The sequence below is a fragment of the Stylophora pistillata genome, chromosome 1, assembly GCF_964205215.1.
Source record: "Stylophora pistillata chromosome 1, jaStyPist1.2, whole genome shotgun sequence".
Lineage (NCBI taxonomy): Eukaryota > Metazoa > Cnidaria > Anthozoa > Scleractinia > Pocilloporidae > Stylophora > Stylophora pistillata.
In genome coordinates this window covers 54938068-54951666 of record NC_142519.1, presented here as the reverse complement: position 1 = coordinate 54951666, position 13599 = coordinate 54938068, and the positions used below count along the sequence as shown (strand labels likewise).

The 13599-nt window shown below is 40.0% G+C and overlaps 1 protein-coding gene across 1 annotated transcript in view; it reads left to right on the top strand.

Moving 5' to 3' along the window:
- Positions 1-9530, top strand: part of LOC111320936 (U5 small nuclear ribonucleoprotein 200 kDa helicase) — a 33443-nt gene extending 23913 nt beyond the window's left edge. The window contains exons 31-46 of the mRNA XM_022923681.2: positions 668-846; positions 1205-1262; positions 1805-1909; positions 2226-2323; positions 3295-3445; positions 3823-3970; positions 4569-4645; positions 5097-5184; positions 5477-5598; positions 6130-6273; positions 6865-6954; positions 7563-7649; positions 7756-7839; positions 8179-8255; positions 8473-8604; positions 8843-9530. Coding sequence (XP_022779416.2) covers positions 668-846; positions 1205-1262; positions 1805-1909; positions 2226-2323; positions 3295-3445; positions 3823-3970; positions 4569-4645; positions 5097-5184; positions 5477-5598; positions 6130-6273; positions 6865-6954; positions 7563-7649; positions 7756-7839; positions 8179-8255; positions 8473-8604; positions 8843-9053 — 1851 coding nt within the window. The 3' untranslated portion in view covers positions 9054-9530. The remainder of the gene's footprint in view (positions 1-667; positions 847-1204; positions 1263-1804; positions 1910-2225; positions 2324-3294; positions 3446-3822; positions 3971-4568; positions 4646-5096; positions 5185-5476; positions 5599-6129; positions 6274-6864; positions 6955-7562; positions 7650-7755; positions 7840-8178; positions 8256-8472; positions 8605-8842) is intronic.
- Positions 9531-13599: the final 4069 nt, after the last annotated feature.

Sequence of the window (13599 nt, the reverse complement as noted above, 5' to 3'; positions counted from 1 at the left end):
AAGAAAATTTTGCTGGCATTCAAAGCAAAAATAATGGAAACCTTTAAGTCTAATTTCGCTTAGCGTCACTATTGCATCCCATTCACAACACGACCTGTGTGCGGAATGAACGCTTGGAACGGGCTATTACTAGAAATAAGTGTTTGGCAGTTTTACAGCTGTGGAATTTCGAAATACGGCGAACTGTATGTCTTGAGGGCAGTCAAAACAAAGAAAACTACAACGAGTTTCGTCAGTTTGGTATGCAACACCCTCGATTTATTTTTTGTTGTCTTGTAATTGCTTTGTCAATCAAGCTTTGTCGGTAAGAACGGCTGCATCATGACTTCATTCTCTTTTTGCGTCCTAAGAGACCTTGATTTTTCCCTTCAATACGGAAAAGGGCCAATTTTCCTGTCGATGACGTGAGTAATATCGAATATACTCAGGTCAAAATGAATATTAGAAATTACTTTCTCTCCATTTAATCGCGTGTGTATTTTGTAATGTATCTTTCGCTCTGACGAAGTGCTAACGCCCTAAAAGGCTGGTTTTAGAAACTCATTATTTTACTCTTTATTTACATTATTAACTCAGTTGATCACACCAAATTATCCCGTTAGACCCCTCCCCTCCCGTTTCTTTAGAAACTCACCCCCTTTTCTTTTAAATTGTTGATTTTTTTCAGGGTTTTAACATCACTCATACAGCATCTCGTCTGATAGCCATGACTAAACCTACTTATCAAGCCATCGTGAAACATTCTCCCAAGAAACCTGTCATTGTGTTTGTACCCTCAAGAAGACAAACTAAACTCACTGCATTGGATCTACTAACCTTCTCTGGCGCCGAGAACGATGCGCAGAGGTGAGACATTGGCGTAGAGCAGTTTTCAATTGTATTCCAAAAGTCCTACAGGACGGATTTGGGTTTGCTTTACTACGCTCTGTGATTGGTCCAGGAAATTCGCACCATCTTTTGAACCAATCAGATGTACGGTAGAACCCCGTTTAACTCGAACTCCCAAAGGGAACGGGAACTTGTTCGAGTTAATTGCGTTCGAGTTAGCAGGTTTCATTGTAAAAACAAAACCAATCGCGAGATGGCCATCCGTGTTTCCCGCGCTCAAGACAGTACGGTTTTTACTTGACTTTTCATTGGTTCCACGTAGTTTTGTCTTTGTTCTGATTGGAACACGATCAAAAATGTATGTTACTCTGTTTAGGTTCTTACATTGCACTGAGGAAGATCTTCAGCCTTTTGTGAAGCGTTTGAACGACAAGGTACGTATGTTGCTAAATAAGTTTGCCTTCTAAAGATTATGAAATGACTAGAATGAAATGGCAGTTTTGTACCGTGTGGTGTGATCCAGGCATCATGCTAAACGGGTGTAACGCATCGTCAAAGTTAAGCCACTACCGAAACATCATACCCAAGTCAGTCATAGGGTCGAAATCTTTGGTTTCTTCTTGCTGCGCTCAAATAGTAGAGGAGTTAATGCTTTAACCACTATCAATGATCAAGACAGAGTTTCTCCCTACAATATTAATATGATGTCAAGCAGACAAGCGATGCGAGTAAAGTCAAGTCTCCAGTAACTGATTATTAGTTGATCCAGTCTTAAATTCTCCAAACTAATATCATAAGAATTGTATGGCAGACAGATAGAAGAATTACGAGTGAGATCTTGGGATTGATATATCTGAGAGAGAAGGGTTGGTGTTTGCACCAACCGATTTAACTTTTTCAAAACACGGTAGTTATGTTTTTGAAGAGGAGGTACTTTGCCTAAATTTGATTTAAAAAGTGACTTTGTTTTCCTCAGACTTTGAAGGAGACTGTCAGTTATGGCGTGGCGTATTTACACGAGGGACTCTCCGACGGTGAAACAAAAATTGTGGAACAACTATTCAACTCTGGCGCCATTCAGGTAATTCACAGCTGAATTCTGTAAATCTCTGTCGCAAACGAAAAAGGAGAGAGCTCTGTTGTTGTCCTTCGCAGCCTTGTATCGGTCTCGTCACGTGACAGGCTTTGGGAAGAGAGAGAACTTGTTGCGTTACGAGACTAACCAACGGCTGAATTTTATGTATAAAAGGTATTTGATAACATACTTTGCTACTCCAGCTCTTTAACAGGCGGTCCACTTAAACAGCCTCAAGCAATTAAACCAATCGATTGTAACTTGTTTTAAGACTTTAACGGCAGGAGGCAAACCAGTTTTTTTGTTACTGTGTGCGTTACAGGTGGTGGTCGTGTCACGCAATCTCGCCTGGGCGATTGACACGAGCGCTCATCTGGTGATCATCATGGACACACAGTTTTACGAAGGAAAGATCCACACGTAAGTCAAACTACCTTTGTAGCGCCATTCTGTTCGCTTGTTACAATAAGAAAGATGATGTGTTTTGAGCTCGGTAATTAGATAGAGGAAGACGTTTTTCGTCTTGTCACGAGCGCGGAATCCGAAAGGGGCTCTCCTTATCTCTTTATTTCCGAAAAGTTTGAGTGCGTAAATTTTCTGTTCACGTACAGAGCACATCTGGATTAAACGAAAACCACATTTAAGCAGAAGAAATCTCGACGGTCGATCAGACACAAGGAAAGAGAACTTGGCAAGGGTTTCAATTAAAGCCGGTTACCGCTGTGCGTTCAGCCCACGAGCAGGCTCTCTCGTCTGGGTTTAGCCTTACGGCACAGCTGCCCGATGCACCATCGACAGCCGCTCATGGGAGAAACCATTAGAGAAATTTAGCGCCGCGTTAACGTGAAACGTGAACGGCAAGAATGACCACGTGACCTTGTTTTTCCTGCCATTTTTGACGTTTGCCGGATGCACTTTTCCGTTTCTACGTGAAAGTGACCCGTTTCGCATTTGCCGTATACGCAAGATTTTCTTCACTTTTCTCTCATAGAGTAGAGGTTAATTGCTGGGAAAAGGGCGCCAAAACTGTTCCTTGTAAGTCATACAAGGGCGCCTTCAAATCCAACATGACGCGAGCTCATGCGATGCTAAAGCAGCGAGGTTCACGCTATTTTACGTGAAACGTGAAAGGGCAAGCTGACGTTTGCCGTTTCACGTAAACGCGGAGCTAAATCCCTTCTTTTTGAAAAACCTTGATTTTGTCGCTACCTCTTTCTTGCCCTGTGTTCGATTAGAGATCGTGTTTGATTGAGTGAAATGTCAGCGGAGTTTTCTAGATCTATTACAGAAAATGATCTGTGAAAAAAAAAAAGTAAAAATTCCTAATAAGTTCTTGTTACTCAAACCATCAAAAAGTGTGAAATATTTTGTACTTTTTTCTTTCTTTGTAGGTATGTAGACTATCCTGTTACAGACGTGTTGCAGATGATTGGCCGAGCAAACAGGCCATTGTTGGACGATTCCGGTAAGGCAGTGATCCTCTGCCAAGCCTCGAAGAAGGAATATTTCAAAAAATTCCTTTATGAACCTTTGCCGATTGAGGTGAGAATAATCCCGTGGAATAGAAATTTAAATAGAAAGTACTTTTCAGTGGCGCAGGAGATCGATTTTTTACGCATTTGCTTGCTCTAGTCGTAGAGCGGTATCTTTGGTGTTGAAATTCTGTTGAAAAAAAAAACAAACAAACAAACGAACAAGGCTAAAATGTTTCACTCAGATAGAGTTTGTCTTTAGGTAGGGTTATCACGCGAGAGCTGGACCGAGTTACAAAGCGGAGAGCGAAGGGTGGGGCTGGTGACTGGGATCGTCGTCCTCCTCCCCACTCCCTCCACTTCGCACGCGAAAACGGAAGTTGATGGCTGTTGTAAATCGCTTCTGGTAACTAAAATATTAACGCAGACTTTTCTGAACGGTTTCAGTCGCATTTGGATCACTGTCTACACGATCATTTTAATGCTGAGGTTGTGACGAAGACCATTGAGAACAAACAGGACGCCGTAGATTACCTGACATGGACCTTCCTGTATCGCAGAATGACACAGAATCCAAACTACTACAATTTACAAGGTAAACTGCGCCTTATTTTAAACTCCTGGTTGGGAATTTTGACGCGAGAGAGCTGCTGCTGCTTGAAAATGAACCAAACCAGTTTGCTATAGCAAATTTGTTTTAATCTTGTTTTCATTTGTTTAGGGCGCGAACTGCGTTCTTTACGGCTTATTTGTTTATTTTTGGATGATTTACGAAAGTTCTCACAGCCGTAGACGTGACTGTAATCAAAGACACAGCCACTTTGAGCACTTGGTATAAACGATGCATGTTTTGCTTTTCATTTCGTTTCATTTCGTTGCACGAACAATATTTTTTGAATGGTTCCCTCGTGATATAATTTGGATAGGCTTGCAATGGTGCCCTTCTGCCAGTTAGATAAAAGAAAGACAACAATGTTAGTAATGATAACAAAAAAAGAGGAACAACAACAGCGGTGGTTCTGTGCTTTACGGTGTCAAAAATGTTGACGTTGATATACATGTTCCGATGACTTTCTTAATCGATGTGATTTGTAAAGCTATCATTGAGCGGAAAAAGCCATACTAGTACTCTTTCCAAACCCCAACTGGTTACATGGATGAAAACTACTTATGTTCACTGTTTTCCTTCACAGGTGTCACTCATCGACATCTGTCAGATCACATGTCAGATATGGTGGAGAATACCCTTAACGACCTGGAACAATCTAAGGTATAATACGCAGGTTAACTAAATATTAATAATTGTGAAACCTTTAAATTGTAACTTCTCATTGCGATTCAAAGATGTTACCTTGCAAGCAGGTTATGAGTTCAGAAAAGGGTATTCGCCGATCAGCTCGAAGCTTCAACATTCCTTCCCCCACCCCCTCCCCCCCATGGCAACCCACGGGCATTTGACTGTCATCCATGCTTGGGTGGGGAAGGGACGGAACAGGGACTGCCAGGTTTTTTCAGCGGAACAAACGTGTTTTTCCTTCTTATATGGAGATGTTTAAATTCAAATGCCTGAGTTTCCCGGGGGTGTAGGGTAGGGGGAGGGAATGTCGTCGAATTGATCGACGTATCATCCGCGAAATGGTGTTCTCCTGATATAACATCAAATTGTTTTGTTCAATTTATTACATGGACTGAAATGTATTGCTTGTATTTTTCTCTTGCAGTGTCTGTCCATTGAAGATGAAATGGATGTATCGCCGTTGAATCTTGGAATGATCGCTGCTTATTACTACATCAACTACACAACCATTGGTAAGGTTTTGTGCGTAAATTGAAAAGGAAAGATGTAATTTTCTTTTGAAGATCTTGTCGCTTGACTTCACATTTCGCCGCTGATCGATCACAATTGTAGCTGCTGATTGGGAGACAAAAGAGGGCGGATATATAGCTGTATAAGCCAACCGTAGATTTCAAAATTAATTTTTTTCGGAGAAATACGTTGGTAAATAATTCCATGGCAGTAAGTGTTATTTAAATTGCCCTCATGTTATTATTTAATAGTTCGTTCTCATTGTCCAACCTACTGTTTCGTTTCATTTTTCAGAGCTGTTCAGTGTGTCACTAAACGCAAAGACAAAGCTACGAGGCTTGATAGAAATTATCTCGTCAGCTTATGAATACGAGAGACTTCCCATCAGGCACCACGAGGACACCACTTTAAAACAGGTGAGAGAGAGAGAGAGACCTGGGGCCCATCCTTCTGAGAATTCCAACTTGAATCATCTTTAACTTTCACCATTGAGATTGACATTATTGCACGGTGGTGTAGTGGCCAGCGCGCTAGTCCCAAAGTCGGAACTTGCTGATCAAAATGATAAAAAAAAAAAACAAACAAACCCATGCCTTACCTGATTCTGAAGAAAGTCACGTGGATTATTGTTTTTTGTGATGATGACCAGTGAGTTGGAATGATTAGTACGTAAATTTTAACTACACTCTAACACCAGTATGCATATTCTCCATACTGTTCTCTATACATTTCCTAAGGTGCTGACAAGGAGAATTTGTTTAACAATCAAGAGCTCACTTAAATTGACGATCATTTTCTTTATTCTCATGACCGTAATGTATGATTCAGGGGTGATATTGTAAGGAGAAATTAGATGTTAGTCGAAGGGTTAAGGTCTGGCTGCTATGTGGGCTAGCCTTGTAGGCAAACCTCGCCTTGCTGAAGTAGCAGTTCTCTTTCTGTTTCAGCTGATGAATCGAGTGCCCCATAAAGTCACGAATCCGAAGTATAACGACCCACACGTCAAGACAAACCTGCTTATCCAAGCTCACATGTCCAGGATGCAGCTTTCGGCTGAGATGCAGTCAGACACAGAGACCATTCTTGGCAAGGTAAAAAGGACCGCGGGAGAGTAAAAGAAAGCTGGTGAATGAGAGAGCCAGCCGAGATAATAAACGAACGAGTTCGTGGAAGATTGACTAAAACTGTGCGAGACAATAAACGAACTAGTTAGCTAACGAACGAGCGAGAGAAGAAACAAGGCACGTTGAAAAATGAACGGAAGAGCTCTCAAACGTACAAAAGAACGAACTAGCTTACGAAAGAGCTCACGAACATACGAGAGAACGAACAAGCTTTCGAAAGGGTCGACAAGAAAACGATCGTGCTATCGATCGGAAGTAGTTATAGCGAGTGTTCGAGCAATCATGGTGGAAACTAATGATCGACCGAGAGAGTGAGACCGTGAGCGAAGGTAGAAGTGAACTAACGAAGGAATGATCAAACGAAAATGAAGAAGGAATCGGAAAAAAAAAAAAAAACCGAGAGAGTAAAAGCCAGCAAAAACTTGACGAGGTGTAGGCATTATGTTCGAGATTTGCGTTGTAAGTGGGTTTCTATTCGAAGTTTTTCAGTGCTGAGGATGATATCAAGAGGATGTTTAATGGCCTGTGCTGCAATTGTCTTTCCTTTTGTTTTTTCAGGCCATGCGTCTTGTCCAAGCCTGCGTAGATGTGTTGAGTAGCAACGGATGGCTGTCACCTGCGCTGGCCGCTATGGAGCTTGCCCAAATGGTAAGTTTATTTTCTATGTGCACTCCTAAAAGAGGAAAGGGAAGGATTTTAAAAGTCTCGACAGCTCACTTCGCTCTAATGTCGTTAAAGGAAAACCAAAGTAATCAGTACGCCCGATTAGAACAAAGGAAAAAGTCACAGGGAACCAATGAGAACTCAAAGTGGAAACAAGTAAAAAGCGCGGGAAAACGTGGGAAAACGCGGCTGACCGATTGATTGTCGTAAAACCAAAAATAAAGGAATCACAACGGCCAATCAGAAGAAAGGAAAATACCTTGAGAGCCAATGAGAACTCAAAGTAAAAACAACCAAACTGCTAAAGAGTGGGAAAACGCGGACGACCAAGTTGTGATTGGTTTTAGTTTTGCATCTGATTGGTTGAGAGAGTGGTGCATGCTGTTTCGGACCAATCACAGAGAGAAGTAAAGCAAAACCAATGCAATCGCGGATTATTTTTGACATTCAAATGAAAATTGCTCTGGAGGGTGGATTGAGAGTCCAAGATCGATCACTGAGCGAAATAGGGTGAGCTCATGCAATTCTGGATTGCTGTGATGCGGAAATTTTTATTACTGTTGGGAGTTATCATCCTGTTTTCCATTATACAGGTTACACAGGCCATGTGGAGCAAAGATTCCTACCTGAAACAGATTCCTCACTTCAGCTCGGAGATAATCAAACGATGCGTTGACAAGGTATATAATGGCAATTAACGCCAGGGTCACATTCACTGGCTTTTCACAGTGTAACATTGTGATATTGTAAGTACATTTAACGAAATTTTCGTGCCGTATACTTTAGGGAGTGGAATCAGTGTTTGACATCATGGACTTGGAAGACGACGAGAGAAACAAACTTTTAAAACTGGATGACAGCCAGATGCAGGCAAGAAACGGCGATGGCTATTCATTACTTAACGTGTTTTACTACATATCTGTTTGTCGGTCTGTTGGTCAGTGTCTGTTGATAAGTCTGTCTGTCTGTCTGTCTGTTTGACTGTCTGTCATTCGATCTTTCGGTCGGATGGTCAGGTGGTCGGTCTGTTGGTCAATAGGTCGGTCTGTTGGTCAATAGGTCGGTCTGTTGGTCAATAGGTCGGTCTGTTGGTCAATAGGTCGGTCTGTTGGTCAATAGGTCGGTCAGTCGTTCTGTCGGTAGGTCTATCTGTCTGTTTGCCTGCCTGCTCCTGTCTTTTCCAACTGTTTCACCTTTGCTTCGTTGCAGGATGTCGCCAGATTTTGTAACCGTTATCCAAACATCGAATTGTCCTTTGAGATACAGGATAAGGACGAAATCTCTGCGTAAGTTCAAACTGCATCCTCGATTTTTTTCGTTGTTTCTCTTAGAATTATGGATTTCTTTATTAGGCAAGAAGTGTGTCGTACTTAGTTCATAAAATATTGTGAAGATAACATTGTTACGAGGGAATGGTAGAACTAGGTTTTCCTGTAATAGCGCGCTTTATTGCAGTGTAGTGCCCTTTACAAAACACAATAATCCTTGATATCTTATTTGAAGGGGCGCTCCTGTGAATGTTGTCGTGGACCTTGATCGTGAGGATGAGCAGCCAGGCCCGGTGATTGCACCGTTCTTTCCGGGAAAGAGAGAAGAGGGTTGGTGGCTAGTTATCGGGGACACCAAGAACAATGGGTAAGAAGACGACACTGTTAGATTCAGACGTATTTTAATCACCAGGCAAACCAAGTTGAATTGAAAATATTTATTAAATATTTCACATATTTATTATATATTTCATATGGTTCTCGCACTCACATTGGTTGACAGGTGTGTTTAAGAAAGTTTACCAATAAATGAAAGACCAAATCGAGAATCGCAACTTAGCTCCTCTGAAAGGTTTTTTTTTTTTTTTTTTTTTTTTTTCTTTCAGATTAATTTCGATTAAACGCCTCACGCTTCAACAGAAGGCCAAGGTTAAACTTGATTTTGTTGCTCCGAGCTCGCCGGGTAACTACTCCTATACGCTGTTCTTCATGTGCGACACATACATGGGGTGTGATCAAGAATATCCGTTTAAGATTAACGTCGGAGAAGCCGCCAGTGGAGACGAGGAAAGCGGCGACAGCGAAGCTGATGATTAAGAGATTGTGTGACACATAGACTGAACAATTTTCTGTCACCATGGCGCAACTCTGCTTTGGTTTATCGCGTGACTGCAGCGGAACATTTAAGTCACGCAACCCCGTCTTTCAGATAATATTGCAGCGGCATATACTTACGTAAAATGTACATACTTGTTGAGCCACTGCGACTTAAAAGAAACCAGTGTTTGCTTGTTTGTTTGTTTGTTTGTTTTTTTTTTAAATCTCTGTACATCCTTCTTGGGAACTTCAGTAAACAATAACTTAAAGCGATGTGGGAATAGAAGCTCGATAGTAAGAAATTGAAGCATCCTTGGAGAGTTATTCTAAACTTCTCTCTCCATAGATGTCATTAAGTAATGTAGGACGGTGTAAACCTGTTCGAAAACGAGTAGAGCCTTTTAGAAAAGAAGTTTTCATTTTGTAGATGACTGTGTGCACAAACTTACCAGAAATAAAATACCAATTGTCCTGTCAGTGGGAGCTTGCATTTGGATCATCCGTAGACAGAATGCGGAGCATCTGAAAGATTCCCTTTTAAAGTATATTTTAAAAAATAGTCAACTTTTTTGAGAGACATGTTTCGGCACGCTTATGGCCATCTTCAATCAATGAGTTGAAGATGGCATAAGCATGCCGCAACATGTCTCTCAAAAAAGTTGTCTATTTCCTAAAATATTTATCATACTTGTTACTACTACGACCTTTTTAAAGTATATGTGTTAAAAAATATTCATCGCTTTACGCATTAGGACTCGTCAACGTAATACTCCTAAGGGTAAAATGTCAGGCCAAACTGTTACGGTCCACTTTACAAGTCATGTTGGCAAGTCATTTATTTAAACAAGATTTGTTCAAGGAAAGTACTTCGTTGCCTAGTTATGTTTTCAACAACTTGTTCGTCAGATTTTTGACAGAGAGAATTCAACGAAAACCTGTCATGTTTTCCATCCACGCGGCCAAAGAATAATTTTTCTAGGGAACCTACTTTTGTGAATATTGAATGCTCATGTTATATTGGAATTACTTAGATGTTACTTAAGAGATTACCATAACAAAGGCTTTTTCCTTTCCAAATTTCAAAAAGCTCTTGCCTAAAATTCGGGGTCGGACGATTTTGGTTGTGTCCCATTTAAATTTACTTGATAACCTAAGACTCTTGTAGTCCGGCTTACGACACCCCCTCATCGGCAATCAGTTTGCTATAGCCCCCCTGTCCCCCCTGAAAAACCATGTGATTCCCCCCCCCCCCTCCTCCAAGTGACTGGTCCGTTTCCTTGTCGAACATCACGAGCTCCGGCGGAAAATTGTAAAAACCCTCATTACCGTCCCCGAAAATTATGTCCTTACCATGCTGTAGAAGGACGGACGCATTTGGATAGACGACGCAAACTGCGCCATATTGTAAACATTTCTGTAATCTCTTGAACATTCGACAGAGCGAGATCTTACTTGATTAAGGACGTGTTGTCAGCTTAAAGAACTTCTGTTTCGAATTTGGATCTGTCTGTCTGTCTGTCGTGTGAAATGAAAACGCTACATGATGACAATTTTAGAATCAGTCGAAGCTGATAAGTTGAGCTCTCTCGAAAATAACAGCCCTGACTTCAGTAAATCAATGCCTGAAACATCAGGTTCGAACTTTCGCCACGACAATTTCTCTTCGTTAATGGATCTTTAATAAGCGACCAGACATGTGTTTCACTCGCCCGCCGACACAGCGAAACATTTTATTTTTGGAAACCAATAACGATATCATTGCAAACTCATCTTCATTACATCTTTCAAAGTTTTTAAACGTAATATAGATGTCCAGAAGAGAGAATAAAATTTGTGTCATGTTCAACATTTTTAAAGATTGCTACCTGAGAATTACTTTCGAAAGCGGACGCAAAGCTAAGTTTCCGTAGTCATATCCCCTAAAAGTCGAGGATGATTTTATTTTGTGTCTTGCCTGCGGGGAAGCACACAAACACACACAAAAATTATTGACTTTTCACATGATAAAATCTACAGTACTAGACCGAGGATTAAGAGATTCGTCATTTCAATGACTTTCTAAACTAAACGAAAAGTATTTCTTTCCTTCCTTTTTTTCCTGATAGATATCCACCAGTAATTAGGTTATTTTTGCGCATGAGTTTCTCTGTATCTCGACTTTCAAAATAATTGCTACATTTTCCCCGCTGTTTAAAGGATGAAAAGTGTTCGCGTTTTGAAAGCGTAAAAAAAAGGCAACCATGAATGCAGCACAGTGTTTTTAACTCTTCTAAATTTCAATAACCGCATCCTCAGCTTTTATCCTGAGATTACACTGCTTGTTATTAATGGCTAGAGGTACTTAAAATTTCTTTCATTTTGAGATAATGCCTCTCGCGAAGTCTTAAATAGAATACATCTAGGGACACTCGTTTTTTTCCCCAGTAATGTGTATTCAATATGGTGTCAAACTTCGTCATTAACTTGAAAGCTTTTCAAATGACCATGTTTTAAATCTTAATATTTCTGTTCAGTGGAGAACGTCAGACCCTTAACCTCTGCAAGTTTCTCGAAACCTCTCACAGTTGCTGTAATATTTGCTTCGTCGGAGAAGAAAACGTTCTGTTAAATGCGTCAAGGCTGTTATCTGGGTGAAAGTTCTTTTAAATCGGAAATGGAATTTATTTCAAAATGACTTTTCTATTGTTTGTCAGTACTTCAGCTTTTATGCAATGACATAACCGACGTAAGATATTGAATTTACATTTGAAATTGAAGTAGTGGCATCTCAATTTAGCATTTTATCTGAAATCAGTTTCGTGAAATCTTCTCCCAACTTTGTCTAGGTGGGTTCAATATCTTTTTTTATATTGGCAGGGCTATTTTATCTTAATAGAAGAAACCAAGGTTTTGAGATCTATATTGTCAGTCTAGAGTTACAAGCATCAAAAGGCGCTTGAAATGTCTTCAGTGATAACGTGTGAAATCATTGCTTCAACATATGTGCGTATGAAACATCGCAACTGACTTTTCTTTGGCAAGTTTTCGAATTGTGCCTAGGGAGGGAATCTTTGTCGTTATTTCAAAACTCGACTCAAGAAGGTAACTGCAGAAGTTCCTTCCTTTTTTTCACAAAAAGAGGTAAGTCCCAGATTTATTTTCCTATTCAGAAACTACTTTGCCTGAGAAATGTTATCTTTTAAATTAATATTTTCCTTAATTTATTTTGCAACGATATGTGCCTTGCTTGGCTTTGCGATTCCAACAGCGCTGTGGAAAACCTTCGAAACATTGTGAAAGGAAAAAAGCGACGAAAAAAAGGAAAAAAAATTGTGAAAGGAAAAAAAGCTACGAAAAACCAGGCACTAGTATCGCAGAGGTCAGTGGTTCGAATTCCGTAGAGGCCTGAATTTTTTCAGGTCTGATTTTCACTATTGCTTAAAAAATGCTCTTTACTGCGAGGATCGTGCACAAATACGAAAAACCAGGAGTAAACGAAACGCGGATGAGAGGGAGTATTTACCAAAATTTGGTTGCAAACTGAAAAAAGTGCAGTTGAGACCAATTTCCAAATATTTGCTTTCCGTCTGCAGATGCTAAAGAAGCCGGGCTTCTGAAAAGTAGTAAAAGTAAACAGAGTGTTGCAAGTTAATTGTGAAAACTGATGGTTGACTGAAATAAAACAGATTCAATCTTAATTTCACAATATCAAGTTTCTCATGAATTAACTCTAATACATTCGAGTTTTTTATTAAAACTGTTGGTGGTTTCGCTCCAACATCTAACAAGAAGATCAAACTGAATTGTTTGAGTGAACGAAGGAAGCGCTTGAATATAAAGAAAACACAGCTTGAAGCTTTAGATAAAACAGAGTTAGATCGAGATTTATTTCTGATAATAATTCATAGCTGAATGATCGAAATAGAATGTAAAAGTCCATAAACACGACCCGGCAGCCTCAAATTTAGTTCATGTTTTCAATTAAACACTTTCTCTGGGCCATAACGATAGTAATCGACTTGAAGTAGATTATGAAGAATCTCGTCTGCCAGAGTATTAGCCTAATTGTTAAAGAAACTTGATTAATTTTTAGGAAATATATTGGCTTCTTCTCCGTGAATTTGAATATGGAAAGAAGAATAACAGATCTGAATATTAAAGACATCGACCCGACTTTTCTGTAGATTGTATTTTCTTTCATTTTTCCATTGCGAAGCTTAATTATATGCCGAATGTCCATTTTAAAGGCTAGATTGATGCTCGCCAGATAAAGATTGATTACCAGAACAAAAATTGTTTCCAAAAATAGAATATTTCATTTCCTCGAATGATCAATTTGTCAGCCAGTTCGAAGCGCTCGGCTTCATTTAACCTGGGCCGCTAAAAAACAATTCATTTTTTATCGTATCCACGCTTTTTTTAGGAAAAGTGTATGAATTGCTACCCATTTCCATCTTCCACAATGTTTACATTTAATTTGGAGAACGTAAAAGGCTTAATTGACTAGGAAAGATTTCAGCCTTGTTTTGAGCAGTCAGCACCAACTTATTGAAATATCTGCAATTAA